The sequence below is a fragment of the Somniosus microcephalus genome, chromosome 19, assembly GCF_052327205.1.
Source record: "Somniosus microcephalus isolate GS21.2 chromosome 19, FLI_Smic_1.0, whole genome shotgun sequence".
Taxonomy (NCBI): domain Eukaryota; kingdom Metazoa; phylum Chordata; class Chondrichthyes; order Squaliformes; family Somniosidae; genus Somniosus; species Somniosus microcephalus.
The window spans coordinates 60,249,729-60,269,264 of record NC_141005.1 but is presented as its reverse complement, the minus strand read 5'-3'; the positions used below and the strand labels follow the sequence as shown (position 1 = coordinate 60,269,264).

Below are 19,536 nucleotides of genomic sequence, written 5' to 3'. Positions count from 1 at the left end.
GCCGGTACTGCAGTATACATGAGCTGTAAAACATAGTTCCCCCCTTAAAGGTATATACATTACAACTACCACCAATATGTTCTCCCACTGATACCCTTTCCACCTGCCCAGCTTCATTCCCTAAAACTAGGTCCAGAACCGTGCCCTCCCTTGTTGGGTTTCATCTCCCGAAACTTTGGCCCAGTGTCTTCAAGCTCTGGCCCCGCCTGAGTCGGCTCCCCACTTCCCGAGGCCGCAGCTTACTGCTCAGGCCTGCCCCGCTGAGCGCTAGTAATGGAGTGGCGAGCACCCTCTGGTGCACATGCGCGGCTCTGGTGGGCGCAGGGCGGTGTTTAGGCCCTGCCCCCGTATGGGCGCATGCGCAGGATACCGTGCAAATAATGACCACGCACAAAGACGATCAGATCATTTCCAGCAGCAACTGATGTCGCTGAATCCGAGAAGATAACAGACTCAAATTTGTAATATATGGAAAATATTTATTGCTGTACTGGCCAGTTTATAAGCAGTTAACATTTTGTTGATAGTTTTGTGTCATCAAAGCCTTTGCACCAAATCCTGAAGTATCAGCCAGTTCTGAAACTTCCTAACATCTACTTGAACGTGAAACCCAGAAACATAATGCAAGAAATTTTGGCGACCGCTATTTGATTGTAACTTTCAGAGTCCCTGCCTCAACAACCGACCCAATTAAACCCACTCTTGCCGTAAACTCTTAGTGCAGAGAAACAGTCGTTAAACAGAAAAACGAGACCAGTCAACAGATAAAAACGACATGATAATGCTAGGGAAACACGACTGCAACATGAACATTGTGCGCTGATAACAACATGGTTGGTTTTATGGTCCTTTCACAGTCTTGTTTGAGCTTGTTCTAGCTGAGCTTTGAAATTGCGTTTGTGAAACTCCTGAGAAATTTCCAGAAAGGTCTTCCCTTTCGTTTCTGGCAGAAAGAATCCAATGAATAAAGTGGCGAGGAAACTACAGGAAAGGAACGGCACATAACAGAAACTGCCCAGTCCCTCCTGAAAGAGAGAAAAACCGGGTGAGTGCAAACAGCACCGATTTTACATTTGGTAATTATTCTGCTATTGCCATTTACACCTCCTCTAGACCCATCTTTTGTTTCATTCCTTGTCCCATTACCACCCCCTTTTGCCTTGCACCATCATCCCTTTTGTCATTTAATCTCTCCTGCCCTCCAGCCTATCACAGAACTTCCCTTTTATTCTTTCCTCCCCTCCCCCTTTCCCTGTCCCTGCACTTGCTTAAAATATGTTACATCTCTAACTTTTTCCAGTTCTGATGAAAGATCATCGACCTGAAACGTTAAGTCTGTTTCGCTCTCTACAGATGCTGCCTGACCTGCTGAATATTTCCAACATTTTCTGTTTTTATTTAAATTTTTCTTTAGCAATACAAGTTATTTTAATTTCACCCACTTTTTCTCTCACACCCCACCCTGACCAAGAGAACGTATAGTCTGTGTCACAATACTAAGTTAAATTTAATTTTCAAGTTCAAGATACTTACAATGATGAATGGGAAAGACATCCCAACAACAATAAGATTTATCCAGAGCAGGGAGCCATTGACCATGTAGGCTGCAGGCCGTGCAGTTTGGTCAAAGATCTCCATCGGTATGACCCCAGTTACTCCGGCTAAGGGCAAAGAAGTCAATGGAAGAGCAATGGCGATAGGGGATTCATTGGTTAGGGGAACAGATAGGCGTTTCTGTGGAGGCAGACGTGACTCCAGGATGGTATGTTGCCTCCCTGGTGCCAGGGTCAAGGATGCCACTGAGTGGCTGCAGGACACTCAGGGGGGCGGGTGAACAGCCAGAGGTCGTTGTCCATATCAGTACCAATGACATACGCAGAAAGAGGGATGAGGTCCTGCAGGCAGACTATAGGGAGCTAGGAAAGGGATTAAAAAGCAGGACCTCAAAGGTAGTAATCTCACATGCTAGTGAGTACAGGAATAGGAAGATAGAACAGATGAATGCATGGCTGGAGAGATGGTGCAGGAGGGAGGGCTTTAGATTCCTGAGGCAGTGGGACTGTTTCTGGAGAAGGCGGGACCTGTACAAGCCAAACTGGTTACACCTCAACAGTGCCGGGACCAATATTCTCATGGGGAGGTTTGCTAGTGCTGTTGAGGAGGGTTTAAACTAGCTTGGCAGGGGGATGAGCACCAGCGTGTAGGAGTAGAAAAGAAGAATAAGGTGCATAAAAGAGGGAGTGATAGTACTAGAGAAGTAGTACTAGAGGCAGAAGTAGTATCATATTAGATAGAAGCAGACTAAGACTACGAAAAATTCAAAAATGGGTTTAGAATGCATGTATGTAAACGCACAAAGTGTGGTGAATAAGGTTGGTGAGCTACAAGCACAATTAGCCATGTGGCAATATGATGTTGTGGCAATAATGGAAACATGGCTTAAAAACGGTGAGGCACTTAATATTCAAGGGTACAAGGTGTCCAGAAAAGATAGGGGAGGAAAAAAGGGCTGTGGCAGTGCTGATTAAGGAAGACATTGTAGTGTTGGAAAGGGAGGATGTTCTTGAGGGGACAAGGACAGAATCCATTTGGTTAGGGCTGAGGAGCAAAAAGGGTATGATCACGCTATTGGGGGTATTCTACAGGCCTCCAAATAGTGAGAGGGAGGTAGAGGAGCAAATCTGCAGGGAAATCGCAGAGATATGCAAGAGTTATAGAGTGGTGATATTGGGGGACTTTAATTATCTAAATATCGATTGGGATAATGCTATGGTAAAGGGAAAGGAGGGGGAGGAATTTCTGAAATGTGTTCAGGGGAATTTCCTTGACCAGTATGTTCTTGACCCAACTAGGAAGGAGGCATTGCTGGATCTGGTGCTGGGGAATGAGGTGGGCCAGGTCGATCAAGTGTCTGTGGGAGAACACTTGGGTACGAGTGATCATCGTATCATAAGATTTAGATTAGCAATGGAGATGAGCAAGGAACAATCTAGAGTGGAACTTCTAAACTGGAATAGAGCTAACTTCAATGGAATGCGAAAGGATCTAGCCAGGGTAAAATGGAACCAAAGACTGACAGGAAAAGCTGTAACGGTACAATGGGTGATCTTTAAGGAGGAAATGTTCCAAGTACAGGTTAGGTACATTCTAACAAGAGGGAATGGTAAGGGAACCAAAGCATGTAAACCGTAAGCGGGTAGTAAGAGGTGGTGTGGGGCCTATTAGGGACAAAGAAGGTGATATATGCTTAGATGCGCAGGGCAAAGCTAGAATACTCAATGAGTACTTTGTATTGGTGTTTACTAAGGAGGTGGATGCGACAAAATATCGGAAGAAGTGGAATAGGTAGAAGCAATGGAAGGGGTGAAAATTGATAGATAGGATGTACTAGAAAGGCTAGGTATGCTTAGAGTGGACAAGTCACCTGGTCCAGATGACTTGCATCCCAGGTTGCTAAGGGAATTGGGGGAGGAGATAGCGGAAGGGCTTGCCATAATTTTCCAATTTTCCCTAGATGCAGGGGGAGGATCTGAAAGTGGCAAATGTGACATCATTGTTCAAGAAAGGGTGTAAGGACAATCCTAGTAACTACAGGCCGGTCAGTTTAACATCAGTGGTGAGTAAAGTTTTAGAAACAATAATCAAGGAAAAAATTAACGGGCACTTGGAGAGGTTTAAGCTAATTAAGGAGAGCCAACATGAATTTGTAAAATGCAGATCGTGTTTGACTAATCTAATTGAATTTTTTGATGAAGTAACGGAGGATTGATGAAGGGAATGCAATGGATGTTGTCTACATGGATTTTAGGAAGCCATTTGACAACATACCACATAGAAGACTGGTTAACAAAACTGAGGCTCATGGAATAGGTGGGTCAGTGGCAGCTTGGATAAGGAATTGGCTTAAGGACAGAAAACAGCGAGTTGTGGGATAAATAGCTGTTTTTCAGACTGGAGGATGATAGACAGTGGTGTTCCCCATGGGTCAGTGCTAGGGCCACTGCTTTTCTTGATATATATAAATGACCTGGATATTGGAATACAGGGTAGAATTTCTAAATTTGCCGATGACACCAAACTTGGAGGTATGACAAACAGTGAGGATGATACCAAACGACGGCAACAGGACATAGAAAGGCTAGCGGAATGGGCAGACAAGTGGCAGATGGAATTTAATACAAAGAAGTGTGAGGTGATGCATTTTGGCAGAAGGAACAGGGATGGGCAATATACACTTAATGGCACAGTTTTAAAGAGTATGCAGGGACAGAGGGACCTGGGAGTTAATGTGCATAGGTCCCTGAAGGTGGCAGGACATTGAGAGAGTGGTTAGCAAAGCATATGGGATCTTGGGTTTCATAAATAGAGGTATTGAGTACAAAAGTAGAAAAGTTATGCTGAACCTTTATAAAGCTCTTGTTAGGCCACAACTGGAGTATTGTGTCCAGTTCTGGTCACCACAATTTAGGAAGAATGTGAAGGCACTTGAGAGGGTGCAGAGGAGATTACCAGAATGGTTCCGGGGATGGGGGATCTTAGCTACAAGGACAGGTTGGAGAAGCTGGATTTGTTTTCATTAGAGCAAAGGAGGTTGAGGGGTGATTTGATAGAGGTGTACAAGATTATGACGGGTTTGAATAGGCTAGACGGGGAAAGGCTGTTCCCACTAGTTGATGGTACAAGGACTAGGGGACGCAGATTTAAGGTTTTGGGCAAGAGATACAGGGGGGATGTGAGAAAAAACTTTTTTATGCAGCGAGTGGTGAGGACCTGGAACTCGCTGCCAACGGAAGTGGTGGAAGAGGGCGCTAATGGGGTGCAAAGCAACTAGCACCTGGGCGTGGCAATGTTTGCACCACTCATGAAATTGACCAGACATTTTGCGATGGCGCTCAACGCTACCGCCACGATCTCCTGCGTCTGCAGATCGTGACGTCAGTCGAGCGTGTAACGCCCGGGTAGCTCCCTGGACCGGATATTGAGTGGCGCCCCCTGCCTTTCTGCCTGCTGCTAGCAACGGCAGGTAGAGGGGAGCGTTTTGCAGTCGGGAAGGGACTGGGGGAGCGCTATTTAAAGGCGGCCGCTCCTGCCTTTTTTTGTCAGCGACATATTTGCACCACGTATTGTAGGGGTTGCAAAATTTTCCCTATTTCCCTGAAGATTGAAAATATTGGTCCACATCGTGGACGAAGAATTGGGTGATGTGACTTGTCTACAGTGTTTTAAAATGTGCCGAGAACCGCAAAAGACTGCACTGAGATGGACAGAATGTGGACAACACCGGAGTCGTAGAGCTCTGTGGAAAATATTCACACACCTTAAGACAGTGCTTTTATTAATAAAATTGTTTAAATTTACATGTATGCCAAATGTTTGTAATTTGGTCCGAGGTCAAGGGACCCGACCATGTCTCCACCTAAAGCAGCAGGTCAGTGAGACCTGGCTGCATGTCCTTTTAAGTTTTGCAGGAGATTGGACCATGAAGCAGCACTGTTCGCCCAGCCCGAGCTGGGCATCGAATGAAGATATGAATACAGAATGTTGGGGATCACCTCGCCACCAGACGAATCCAGAGGGAAACCCCACAGCGACCTTCGGGAAAAACCGGACAGGGTCCGGAGGAACTTGCCTACTCCTCCTACGCGGAAGAGATGGCCCCAGCTGGGTGGGGCACGGCCCCCAACCCAGCACTATCCTGACCGAAGTTCACTTGCGGGAGACCTCGCTGTTGAGGAGTCATGGTGGGGAAGCGCGGGCGCATTGCCACAAAGGGACGTGTTCCCCGGGAGTGGGTGGTGATGGCCCGGGAAAGATTGTAAAGAGGAGGGGGAGACCCAAGAGTCACGTGGGTGCGGTCGGGGGAGAGAGGAACTCACCCGGGGTCCCACGGGCAAAGAGAGTAAGTGTGGCTGGGAAGGATGAGTGGGTGGCCGGATCTGGGATCCAAGTTTCAGTGTGGGGCCAGGGAGAGCCGCCACACAGGCACCCATCATTTTCTGCAGCTAGTCGAGGGAAGACGGGAGGGGGAGGGACTGGGAGTCACGGTCCCATACTCCCCGGTCTCAGTCTGTGCCAAGGTAATCTTTAACATGAGGGGCACCCCGCCTCCACAAAGGGACAAGGGAACAGTTCGGGGCTGGTGGAGCAGGCTGGTCTGTAAATCCATTCTGTCTGTTTTAAAGTTTAAGACGATCAAAGGGGGGTGGAAGGTACATTTACTGCCCGGGTGGGAGGAGCAATACCCACTCGAATTTTGTGACCCATCATTGGCACATGATGGTCAGGGTTTGTTTAAGCATGTTGTTCAAGTTTTTTTGTATTTTGTGTTACAGCCCCAAGTTGAGCAGAGGCGTAGGATCCTCTCCGTGCTTGGGATCATTTTGTGACAACTCCAAGTTGAGCAGAGGCGTAGGACCCTCTCCGTGCTTGGGATCATTTTTTGATTACATTGTGTAACTAAGATTGCAACATTTTGTAATAAGTTATAATGTAATATGTGTTTGTAAATTTGGATTACATTGTATAATTTTACAAGCGTGTGGGGTATGAGACCCCTTATTGAAAACTGATGTATCTGTAAGATGCCTACCATACCACGGTTTTTCTCGAATTTTAGGGGAAAGGACGGTTCAGGGGATCAGTGGCAGATAGCTGTTAGGTAAATACAGGGGATGGTTGTTTGTGAGGGGGTCTGAAAATTTTGCTCACTCCTTCGAGTTGATACTTCAATCAAGTTGGGAATATCAAAAGGGAGGAATGTAGGGGTTGCAAAATTTCCCCTATTTCCCTGAAGATTGAAAATATTGGTCCACATCATGGACGAAGAATTGGGTGATGTGACTTGTCTACAGTGTTTTAAAATGTGCCGAGAACCGCAAAAGACTGCTCTGAGATGGACAGGACGTGGACAACACCAGAGTCGTAGAGCTCTGTGGAAAATATTCACACACCTTAAGACAGTGCTTTTATTAATAAAATTGTTCCCTGGAGTTTGGGCAATCACAAAAGGTTTTAAAATGGCCACAGAAAGCATTGGCCATGAAGAATGGGGCTTGGAAAAAAAGCAGCGCGAGTTGTCTGTGTGAAAAAGTGGGTGGATACAGTGGCAGTCAAAGACCTGCCAATCAAACCCGGGAGTTTCCCTCGAAGCACTTGAAGTTGCTTATTTACTTAAGAGATTAGCCCACTTGAGAATAACTGCAGGACAATCGATTCAAAACTGCTTCTGTTTACACAGCCATTCAAAGCACTCACAGACAATGATAGACTGAAACCATGGAACGGATTTTGAATGGGAACAGTTTAAGCATTGAATGGGTTTAAATCACCCATCATTCTGGACAATAGGGCTGTTGTATTCCCTTTTGTTTTAGCCCAGGTGAGCTCCGGATGTGGGCGGGAACATTTCGGCACCACAGTGCAGACACATTAATCCATTCTAACCACTTTGAATTAGCCAATCACAGCGTTTCTTTTGTGTATTGGAACTTTTTGGGCGCAAATTTTCCAGACAGGCAAACAGCAGGGGGCTCACCAGGTATAAAGATAGCTCCTGAGAAGCTATTGTTCTGTTTTTACTTCCTGGGACCACAGGTGAGCTTCTCTCTCTCTCTCACTCCACTGGACCACATGTGAGCAGAGTTTCTGACCTCAGCAAAGCAACCTAGTAAGGAGTTAGGGGATGGTGAATTAAGGGGATATTGCTAAGATTGTTTAATTAACATTGTAGCCATTTAATCCCTCGTTTTTACCATCTGCATTCCCCCATTTAAGCAATTTTACTGTAATTACTGTGTTCGTGTGGTATAGTTTATAATTTGATTGTAGTTCATTTAGTTAATAAAACTTGATTTTTTCTCTCATCCAAACCACGTGTCCGTTTTAATATCATTAATTATAAGTCCTTCAGTCAGAACTGGAAGGTGGGGTAGCGATTCAAAACCGCTGTTTGAAAATTGGTTTATTGGAAATTGGTTTACAGTGTAGCAGCAAGCTGCCTGACCAGGTGAATTACCATAAACCAGGTAAAAGATTGGAATTGGTCAGAGTGCAGGCAAAGGCTGCAAGACCAGGTAAATTAACTTAAACCAGTTAAAAAATGCCCCCTACAAAATGGCGACCACGGCAGGACTGGAGGCCGTTTATGATTTGATAAGTGGTTTGGATCTGGAGAAAGTACCAGCTCTTGTTTCTCTCGTTTTCAGTATGTGGGTAGCCCTGCAAATTTTAGCGGCAGTGTGTAGGCTGACCTTTCGGGGTATAGGTGGCTGGTTTAGGAAGGATGAGATGAGGGAGCAGGAGGGGGTTAAGGAGGCCAAGAATCGGGAGTCCCAGTTTGAAAAATGCCAGGCATTTATAGAGCGCCTGGTGCAGGAAGTCACTGAGGCCAGAGATAGCGAGATGAGACTGCGGGAAGAGAATGCCCGCCTCATCTCAGAAGTAAAAGAGCAGGAGGAAAGGTTTAGGGAAGTAAAGGCAGCCTATAAGCTGGCCTGCGCCCAAAGGTTTAGTGAAGCAGATCATGGCCCCTGTAGGGCAGAGATAGAAAGCCTTAACATGGCTTTAATGGTAGCAAGGGGAATGATTTGCCTGATCAGCCCGAAGGCAGGTCAGCCGGATTTTACTGGCAGCCCAAGTAGAACCATCCCACAGGCAGCACCCAGAACGGTGCTGGATAGGGAATTAGATAAACTTGGGGCTCCATATCAGCGCCAGGAGGGCAGCCATCCCTCCCAGAACAAGGTCACTTGTTACAAGTGCGGGGAGGAGGGCCACTGGTGCAGGGATTGTAAAAAGCCTGGGAGAGATGATAGAGCCAGGAACCCCGCAGCCCCAACTCAGAAGGCAGAGACAGACACAATCGAGTCTGTCCTGGAGACATTAAAATCTCTCATGAGGGCCAATCAGGGAAAGGGGGCAGCCATCAGTGGTACTGCAGCCCCCTCGCCCACCTCTGCCTCCCCACAATGACTGGAAAGAAAGGGGTTTAAAGTCTACCCCAACCAGGCAGCTGGGAATGAGCCTGAGAATAGGAATCCTCAGCCCACAGTAGGTACAAGTTCACAGGCAAGTGCTGTGGCTTGTGTGGGGGGAGGAGCCATTCCTGGGCAGGGTAAGCTGTTTAAGCCAGGGAACAGGGAAGGAGAGTTCTGGGACCCCTGTAGAGCAGGTCCAGCAGCAGAAATCCAGCACAAGGGAGGCACACAGGAGATAGTTTTGGCCCCAGACCAAAGGCAGGCCCAAGTCCAAAATTCCCCATTTAAAGCCACCCAGGTAAGAGGACATGAGTTTGCCCACCAGACAAGTTCAAGTTCACTGCCTGTAAAGACAGGCACTGTGGCTTGTTCCCAGGGAAAAGTTGTCCAGCCCACAAATTGGGACACTTCCCTGCCCCAGTGGGACCCTAGTTTTGCCCAAAGTCCAAATTTGAAAAGGTTAGGTGGCTTAGAAATGGAGAAACAGCAGCCTGGGATTAGAAATCAGCAGGCTGCTGCCCATTCATTCACAGAAGATCGCTTGGAGACTGCCCACGCATGCGCAGTCGCTGGTCTAGAGACAGGAATCCCCCAGTCTTCTGAACAGCAGGTTTGCACAGGCGCAGTCGCGCGACTCAGGGGAGAAGTTTCCCAAGACCAGGTTTGCGCAGGCGCGGTTCCCCAGCCGGTACCCCCAGCGGATCCTTTTCAGTTTTCCCACACAGGCGCAGTCGCGCGCCTGAGGGGAGAGTTTTGCCAAAAGGAGGGCCGCGCATGTGCAGCCGCGCGGCTGAGGGAAGAGGTTCCCCAACTCCAGCTTCACGCAGGCGCAGTCGCGGACCCGGAACCCCCAGCGGCTCTTGCTCAGTTTGAGGCCAAGCGCGTAGGTGCAGTCGGCCGTTTAAAGATCCCCGCTTCCCAGAATAGACGCGCAGGCACAGAAGCCTGCTTGGAAGACCCAGCGGTTCTTCCAACCTTTTTTAGAAAGACCGAACACGCAGGCACGGTTGCCTGTGCTAGTGTAGCAGTTCCCCAACCCTGTAAAGATGTTTGCGCAGGCGCAGTTGCCTGCGGGACCGCAGCGGCCCCTCTCCTGTTTTCCCGCGCAGGTGCAAATGCCTGTTTGAAGCCAGAGGCTTCACAGCCTCTGCCGTGGGACCAGGGGGAGGAGGTTTGCGCAGGCGCGGCCGCCTGTGTGAATACAGAGGCTTCACAGCCTCTGCCGCGGGTCTCCGAGGAGGAAGTTCGCGCAAGCGCAGTTGCCTGCGGGACCACAGCGGCTCTTCCTCAGCTTTTTCACACAGGTGCACCTGCTTGTTTAAAGACAGAAGTTTCACAGCCTCTGCCGCGGGACTCAGGCGAGGAGGTTTGCGCAGGCGCACTCGCCTGTTTAAAGGGACCAGCTTCCCAGCCCACTTCCAGAGTGGTCCCCCCCATGATGTGGGACCCTGGGGAGGCAGGGATAACAATTCCTCTTGCAGGGGAGCTGGTAACAGGTTTTGGACATGGGGAGGAAGATTTCCAGCCACCAGCAGCGGGTGGTGAAGGAATACCTGCCCCCAGCACAGGAGTGGGCAGGGAAAAGGAGGCAAACCCGGAGGACCGGCAGGCTGCCAGGTATCTTATACAGTCCGGGATGTTTTCATCAGGGGGAGAAGGTTCCCAGCCAGCTAGGGCGGTGACCCAGGCTCAGGGACCGCCAGCCAAAGTTTCCCCCACAGAGACGCCACTCAGAAGGTCTCAGCGGGCCCGCAAGCCCAAGAAAAGGTGGTCACCAGGGTTACTACCACAAAGAGCAATCTCCCAAACCGGGGAGAAGCCAAAGAACAGAGGTCCCCAACCAACGGCCATAAGCTGCGAGGGACCAGAGACAGGAGACAGTCCAGCTTCGCTGCAGCCAGCAGCAATCTGCGACAGTGCCAGAGATTAGCCTGGCCATCCGGAGATGGGCGGCATTTGTATCATAGCTTTGGTGTGAATATAGCGTGCTTTTAAGGTGTATTTCACGTTTTGTTGATATAACTAGTTTTAAGTTTAAGTTTAAAGAGTTTAAATTTATATGTATGCCAAATGTTTGTATTTTGGTCCGAGGTCAAGGGACCCGACCATGTCTCCACATAAGGCAGCAGGTCAGTGAGACCTGGCTGCATGTCCTTTTAAGTTTTGCAGGAGATTGGACCATGAAGTAGCACTGTTCGCCCAGCCCGAGCTGGGCATCGAATGAAGATATGAATACAGAATGTTGGAGATCACCTCGCCACCAGACGAATCCAGAGGGAATCCCCGCAGCGACCTTAGGGAAAAACCGGACAGGATCCGGAGGAACTTGCCTACTCCTCCTACGCGGAAGAGATGGCCCCAGCTGGGTGGGGCACGGCCCCCAACCCAGCACTATCCTGACCGAAGTTCACTTGCGGGAGACCTCGCTGTTGAGGAATCATGGTGGGGAAGCGTGGGCGCCTTGCCACAAAGGGACGCGTTCCCCGGGAGTGGGTGGTGATGGCCCGGGAAAGATTGTAAAGAGGAGGGGGAGACCCAAGAGTCGCGTGGGTGCGGTCGGGGGAGAGAGGAACTCACCCGGGGGCCCACGGGCAAAGAGAGTAAGTGTGGCTGGGAAGGATGAGTGGGTGGCTGGATCTGGGATCCAAGTTTCAGTGTGGAGCCAGGGAGAGCCGCCACACAGGCACCCATCATTTTCTGCAGCCAGTCGAGGGAAGATGAGAGGGGGAGGGACTGGGAGTCACAATCCCATACTCCCCGGTCTCGGTCTGTGCCAAGGTAATCTTTAACATGAGGGGCACCCCGCCTCCACAAAGGGACAAGGGAACGGTTCGGGGCTGGCGGAGCAGGCTGGTCTGTAAATCCATTCTGTCTGTTTTAAAGTTTAAGACGATCAAAGAGGGGTGGAAGGTACATTTACTGCCCGGGTGGGAGGAGCAATACCCACTCAAATTTTGCGACCCATCATCGGCACATGATGGTCGGGGTTTGTTTAAGCATGTTGTTCAAGTTTTTTTGTATTTTGTGTTACAGCCCCAAGTTGAGAAGAGGAGTAGGATCCTCTCCGTGCTTGGGATCATTTTGTGACAACACCAAGTTGAGCAGAGGCGTAGGACCCTCTCCGTGCTTGGGATCAGTTTTTGATTACATTGTGTAACTAAGATTGCAACATTTTGTAATAAGTTATAATGTAAAATGTGTTTGTAAATTTGGGTTACATTGTATAATTTTACAAGCGTGTAGGGGTACGAGACCCCTTATTGAAAACTGATGTATCTGTAAGATGCCTACCGTACCACGGTTTATCTCGAATTTTAGGGGAAAGGACGGTTCGGGGGATCAGTGGCAGATAGCTGTTAGGTAAATACAGGGGATGGTTGTTTGTGAGGGGGTCTGAAAATTTTGCTCACTCCTTCGAGTTGATACTTCAATCAAGTTGGGAGTATCAAAAGGGTGGAATGTAGGGGTTGCAAAATTTCCCCTATTTCCCTGAAGATTGAAAATATTGGTCCACATCGTGAACGAAGAATTGGGTGATGTGACTTGTCTACAGTGTTTTAAAATGTGCCGAGAACCACAAAAGACTGTTCTGAGATGGGCAGAACGTGGACAACACCGGAGTCGTGGAGCTCTGTGGAAAATATTCACACACCTTAAGACAGTGCTTTTATTAATAAAATTGTTCACTGGAGTTTGGGCAATCACAAAAGGTTTTAAAATGGCCACAGAAAGCATTGGCCATGAAGAATGGGGCTTGGAAAAAAAGCAGCGCGAGTTGTCTGTGTGAAAAAGTGGGAGGATACAGTGGCAGTCAAAGACCTGCCAATCAAACCCGGGAGTTTCCCTCGAAGCACTTGAAGTTGCTTATTTACTTAAGAGATTAGCCCACTTGAGAATAACCACAGGACAATCGATTCGAAACTGCTTCTGTTTACACAGCCATTCAAAGCACTCACAGACAATGAGAGACTGAAACCATGGAACGGATTTTGAATGGGAACAGTTTAAGCATTGAATGGGTTTAAATCACCCATCATTCTGGACAATAGGGTTGTTGTATTCCCTTTTGTTTTAGCCCAGGTGAGCTCCGGATGTGGGCGGGAACATTTTGGCCCCACAGTGCAGACACATTAACCCATTCCAACCACTTTGAATTAGCCAATCACAGCGTTTCTTTTGTGTATTGGAACTTTTTGGGCGCAAATTTTCCAGACAGGCAAACAGCAGGGGGCTCACCAGGTATAAAGATAGCTCCTGAGAAGCTATCATTCTGTTTTTACTTCCTGGGACCACAGGTGAGCTTCTCTCTCTCTCTCTCCACTGGACCACATGTGAGCAGAGTTTCTGACTGCTCAGCAAAGCAACCTAGTAAGGAGTTGGGGGATAGTGAATTAAGGGGATATTGCTAAGATTGTTTAATTAACATTGTAGCCATTTAATCCCTCATTTTTACCATCTGCATTCCCCCATTTAAGCAATTTTACTGTAATTACTGTGTTCGTGTGGTATAGTTTATAATTTGATTGTAGTTCATTTGGTTAATAAAACTTGATTTTTTCTTTCATCCAAACCACGTGTCCGTTTTAATATCATTAATTATAAGTCCTTCAGTCAGAAGTGGAAGGTGGGGTAGTGATTCAAAACCGCTGTTTGAAAATTGGTTTATTGGAAATTGGTTTACAGTGTAGCAGCAGGCTGCCTGACCAGGTGAATTACCGTAAACCAGGTAAAAGATTGAAATTGGTCAGAGTGCAGGCAAAGGCTGCAAGACCAGGTAAATTACCTTAAACCAGTCAAAAGATGCCCCCCAACAGCATTCTGAGAGAGAGAGACTTTTGGAGAGATTCAACGCTGTGTGAAGGAGTTTTGGGTACTGAGCAGCACTTTGCAGGTTCATTTTGATTTGATCTTCCTTGCATCGATTTAGAAGAGAGTATGGGGGCTGCACTCTGAGCTCTTTCCCTGGGCCTCTCCATTGTTTTTTCCAGCAGAACTAATGTATAGGTCTCTCCAGGTTGAGATTCAAGGCTGCAATGAGCAAGGTGTTGATGAAGAGCAAGATCGACCCTCCCCTTTAAGAACTGGCCGGCGCCAGTGTGTCTGTGTTCCATTGCGTCTGTGTTCCATTGCAAGCTGACATCACATGAGCTTCGCCAGCGCTCTGAGGTAGCGCCTCACTCCTCGGCATTAGCGCCTTAGGAGAGGTGTGTAGCGCTCCAATCACCTCCAGGGGCGATAGAAGCCAAGTTTGCAGTCGGAGGCGATAATTAGCGCCAGGCGCTAAACTTTGCGCCTGGCCGATAATTGCGCCCCAAACGGGGCGATACCGAATTTCTCCCCCTATGACTCTAAACAGCAGAGACCCAACATTTCCTTGGAGGTTCCACCGGTCTCCCACTCAAGTTACAGCGAGAGGCCCGTACAACCCTGATGGAATTTCAGGGGCCCAAATCCACGGTGTTGTGGTTTTTCATGTACTACCAATCACCACCCATTCTGTGCACCGACCAGCCCCCACCCCACCCCCCCCAGACCAAAGTTGAATTTCACCGCCTTTAACTCGCCAGGCTCAGGTGCGGACAGGAAACATGAGCTGAGTTGTCACTGCTGCGTACTATGAGGACAGAATCAGGTTTCCCTGTGGAACCCTCTATAGTTCAGGAGCCTGTGAAACTGCACCGTGCCAGGAGTCAGCAGCTCAAGGGAAGGAGGGGAGAAAGCTGCAGGGGAAAAATGTAAAAGGAAGGGAATCTCCTAATGACAAATGTGGTTGAAAGATCAGGGCAATCAGCCAATTCATGGAATGAAAGCACATCTGCTCCCATTCACCCCCTCTGCTAGGACCCTTGGTGAGTCAGCAGGAGAGCCCAATGACTTGTCAAGGTGAAGAAACTGCGTACAGTTTTGGATTCCATATTTGAGAAAGGATATATAGTACTTGCTCTCGAGGCAGTTCAGAGAAGATTCACTCGGTTGATTCTGGAGATGAGGGGGTTGACTTATGAGGAAAGGTTGAGTAGGTTGGGCCTCTACTCATTGGAATTCAGAAGAATGAGAGGCGATCTTATCGAAACATATAAGATTGTGAGGGGGCTTGATCAGGTGGATGCTGTGAGGATGTTTACACTGATGGGTGAGTAGAACTAGGGGGCATAATCTTAGAATAAGGGGCTGCCCTTTCAAAACTGAGATGAGGAGAAACTTCTTCACTCAGAGGGTAGTAAATCTATGGAATTTACTACCTCGGAGAGTTGTGGAGGCTGCGACATTAAATAAATTTAAAACGGAGATAGACAGTTTCCTAGCTGATAAGGGAATTAGGGGTTACGGGGAGAGGGCAGGGAAGTGGACGTGAGTCTAGATTCAGATCAGCCATGATCCTATTGAATGGCGGAGCAGGCCCGAGGGGCCGTGTGGCCTACTCCTGCTCCTACTTCTTATGTCCTTATGTTAAAATCCAGCTACTCCTGTCCACAGACTAATTCAAGTTTTACAAGGATGATACCAGAACTGAGAGGTTATAACTATCAGGAAAGATTGAACAGTCTGGGGCTCTTTTCGCTAGAAAAGAAAAGACTGAGGGGGGTGACCTAATGGAGCTCTTTAAAATTCTGAAAGGGATTGATAGGGTAGACATAGAGAAGATGTTTCCACTTGTGGGGAGTCCAAAACTAGGGGCCATAAATATAAAACAGTCGCTGATAAATCCAATCAGGAATTCAGGAGAAACATCTTTACCCAGAGGGTGGTTAGAATGTGGAACTTGCTAGCACATGAAGTAGTTGAGGCGAATAGCAGAGATGAATTTAAGGAGAAGCTAGTTAAATACATGAAGGAGAAAGGAATAGAAGGATATGTTGATGGGGTTAGATGAACCAGAGTGGGAGGAGGCTCATGTGGAGCATAAATACCAGCACAGACCAGTAGGGCTGAATGGCCTATTTCTGTGCTGTAAATTCAATGTAATCTTGAGTATTGGACAATGCTGGATGCAAACCCCAGGTCTCTCAGTCAGCAGGCAAGCACACTAGCTCCTCATGTAGTCAGGACTTCTCTCATGAGTTTTTTGATGAGGAATTGTTTCTTTCAGTATTATATGAATAATTTATAGCAGATAACCTACCTGGCCCAATTCCAAAGCTTAAGATGGATGCAAAGATGCAGGCCATGCTCAAGAATGGCATCCAGCTGATCTTGTCCTAGGTCAACAGACAGAGTGTGTCAGTAATACATGCAGGGCTTAGCCCTTCCTCTTACCACTTCCTAGTTACAACTAACTGTCAGTGTCAGCAAAGCTCAGTTAGTAGTATCCATTTCTTTTAGGAATAGAAATCTCTGAGTCAGCAGGTTGTGTCTCAAGCACCACTTCAGGGCAAGAACATAAGAAATAGAAGCAGGAGTCGACCATTTGGCCATTCGAACCTGCTCCGCCATTCAATAAGATCATGGCTGATCTTCTACCTCATCTCCACTTTCCTGCATTATTCCCATATCCCTTGATTCCCTTAATATTAAAAAATCTATCAATCTCTGTCTTGAATACACTCAACGACTGAGCCTCCACAGCCCTCTGAGGTAAAGAATTCCAAAGAATCACCACCCTCTGAGTGAAGAAATTTCTCCTCATCTCAGTCCTAAATGGCCGACCCCTTATTCTGAGACTGTGACCCCTGGTTCTAGACTCCCCAGCCAGGGGAAACATCCTCCCTGCATCTACCCTGTCAAGCCCTGTAAGAATTTTGTATGTTTCAATGAGATCATCTCTCATTCTTCTAAACTCTAGAGAATATAGGCCTAGTCTACTTAATCTCTCCTCATAGGACAATCCCCCCATCCCAGGAACCAGTCTGGCGAACCTTCGTTGCACTCCTTCTATGGCAAATATATCCTTCCTTAGGTAAGGGGACCAAAACTGTACACAATATTCCAGGTGTGGTCTCACCAGGGCCCTGTATAATTGCAGTAAGACATCTTTACTCTTATACTCAAATCGTCTTGTAATAAAGGCCAACATACCATTTGCTTTCCTAATTGCTTGCTGTACCTGCATGTTAACTTTCAGTGATTCGTGTACAAGGACACCCAGGTCCCTCTGAACACCAACATTTCCCAATCTCTCACCATTCAAAAAATAATCTGCTTTTCTATTTTTCCTACCAAAGTAGATAACTTCACATTTCTTCACATTATATTCCATTTGCCATGTTCTTGCCCACTCACTTAGCCTGTCTATATCCACTTGAAGCCTCTTTGGAACAACAACAACTTGTAGTTATATAGTGCCTTTAACATAGTAAAACGTCCCAAGGCGCTGCACAGGAGTATTTTAAGACAACAAATTTGACACTGATCCACAAGGATAAATTAGGGCAGGTGACCAAAAGCTTGGTCAAAGAGGTAGGTTTTAAGGAGCGTCTTAAAGGAGGAAAGAGAGGTAGCGAGGTGGAGAGGTTCAGGGAGGGAATTCCAGACCTTAGGGCCTAGGCAACAGAAGGCTAGACCACCAAAGGTTGAGCGATTATAATCAGGGATGCTGAAGAGGGCAGAATTAGAGGAGCGCAGATATCTTGCGGGGGGGGGGGGTTGTGGGGCTGAAGGAGATTACAGAGATAGGGAGGGGCGAGGCCATGGAGGTATTTGAAAACAAGGATGAGAATTTTGAAATCGAGGCGCTGCTTAACCGGGAGCCAATGTAGGTCAGCGAGCACAGGGGTGATGGGCGAACGGGACTTGGTGCCAGTTAGGACATGGGCAGCCGAGTTTCGGATGACCTCAAGTTTACGTAGGGTGGAATGTGGGAGGCCAGCCAGGAGTGCGTTGGAATAGTCAAGCCTAGAGGTAACAAAGGCATGGATGAGGGTTTCAGCAGCGGGTGAGCTGAGGCAAGGGCGGAGACAGGCGATGTTACGAAGGTGGAAGTAGGCGGTCTTTGTTATGCTGTAGATATGTGGTCGGTAGCTCATTTCAGGGTCAATGACACCAAATGCTAAAAATTGAGTAGCGCCCCAATTGAGGCGCTAACTTCACCGGGGCGCTAAAAATTAGCGCCCCCGCGCCAGAAATTGAGTGGTTGCACCCCAAGAGGGAAGCGGGGCGCTACTGGAAGTGCCCCACATCCCTCTTGGGGCACTGCGAGTGAATATCGTGGCGCTACGTGCCGCAGCGCCACGTCGCGCTGCGGTATTGCAGGCCTTCCTCCCCTTCTTAAAGGGGAGAGGCCTTGTGCAGCATGACCTGGGGCCCAGCTGGGCCCCCGGGGATCGGGAGTGAAGGCAAAAGTGCCCGGCACCCAAGAGAAGTGCAGCCGGCACTCCGCGGGGGGGGGGGGAGGGGGGTTCAGGAGGCCGGGGACAGGGGCGCAGGCAGGTGCTGGCAGGCGGCCAGCAACAAAAATGGCTGCCCCGCACCTCACCTTTAAATTGCGCCTCCCCGGCCGCAGGTACGCCCCCCTGACCCTGTCAGACATAGCGTCCGGTGGTAAATCAGGGGGCGCTCCCAAAGATCGCGGCCGGGGCGTGAGCGGGGCGCTGCGCACACCAATGACATCATCGCCAGTGGTGCAGTGCTACCAGTTAGCGCCACCACTAATCTCCCGCTGAATTTTGCGGGAGGCGTGGGCAGTGCCGCGCCTGGGCGCTAGTTGGTTTGCGCCCCACTTAGTGCCCTCTTAAGGCGCTAACGGATGGTGCTACCAACTGAATTTTTCCCCCCAAGGATGCGAACAGTGTAGTTCAGCCTCAGACAGATGTTAGGGAGAGGGATGGAGTCAGTGGCTAGGGAACGGAGTTTGTGGCGGGGTCCGAAAACAAAATCTTCGGTCTTCCCAATATTTAATTGGAGAACATTTTTGCTCATCCAGAACTGTATGTCGGACAAGCAGTGTGACAATTTAGACACCATGGAGGGGTCGAGAGAAGTAGTGAGGTAGAGCTGGGTGTCGTCAGTATACATGTGGAAACTGACGCTGTGTTTTCAGATGATGTCCCCAAGGAGCAACATGTAGATGAGAAATAGGAGGGGGCCAAGGATAGATCCTTGGGGGACACCAGAAATGGGAGGATTTCACAGAAAGAAGTTTTAAAATCCACAGCAGAAAAATCTGAAGTCTGTAATGATTCAAAGCGTTTTCAGTAACTTATGTTCCAAATGATGTTTCTATATACTTCTCATTTCTTCCACACATTATTTTAATGTCATTTATGTGACAGGAGCCACAGCACTTTTACCATCTCCACTGTCAGTTATTTACACAAAACTCTACCAGTAACAGTGTGTAAATAACTTACCAGCTCCATCTATAAACTTTTTTAGTGAGAAAGCTAGGTAGGTCAAGATCCAGGGACAGGACAGCATCAAGGTTGAAAAGAGGAGAGAAGATGAGGTAAATCAAGCTTCCTTACTCAAGCAAGAGGTGAATTACCTGTTCCATAAAGACAAAACAAATGGTCACTTAGCAATAATCTGTGTGTCTTTGAAGTAGCAAAAGGAACTGAATGACAAACTTATTATCCCCTTCATTCAAAAAATGCTTTCCATGTTTGACCTTGTGACAGGTCATGGA

The 19,536-nt window shown here is 48.1% G+C and overlaps 1 protein-coding gene across 3 annotated transcripts in view; it reads right to left on the bottom strand.

Annotated features, from left to right (window-relative positions):
• Nucleotides 1-458: 458 nt before the first annotated feature.
• LOC147104509 (solute carrier family 2, facilitated glucose transporter member 11-like) overlaps nt 459-19,536 on the bottom strand; it is a 34,729-nt gene continuing 15,651 nt past the window's right edge. Inside the window, exons 2-5 of one of the 3 annotated variants that reach the window (XM_085961869.1) lie at nt 19,262-19,395; nt 16,099-16,174; nt 1,534-1,661; nt 459-1,025 (exon numbers count right to left, since the gene is read on the bottom strand). In XM_085961869.1, coding sequence (XP_085817995.1) covers nt 852-1,025; nt 1,534-1,661; nt 16,099-16,174; nt 19,262-19,270 — 387 coding nt within the window. In that variant the 5' untranslated portion in view covers nt 19,271-19,395 and the 3' untranslated portion in view covers nt 459-851. The remainder of the gene's footprint in view (nt 1,026-1,533; nt 1,662-16,098; nt 16,175-19,261; nt 19,396-19,536) is intronic. The other 2 variants (XR_015072349.1, XM_085961868.1) reach the window with 2 other exon arrangements.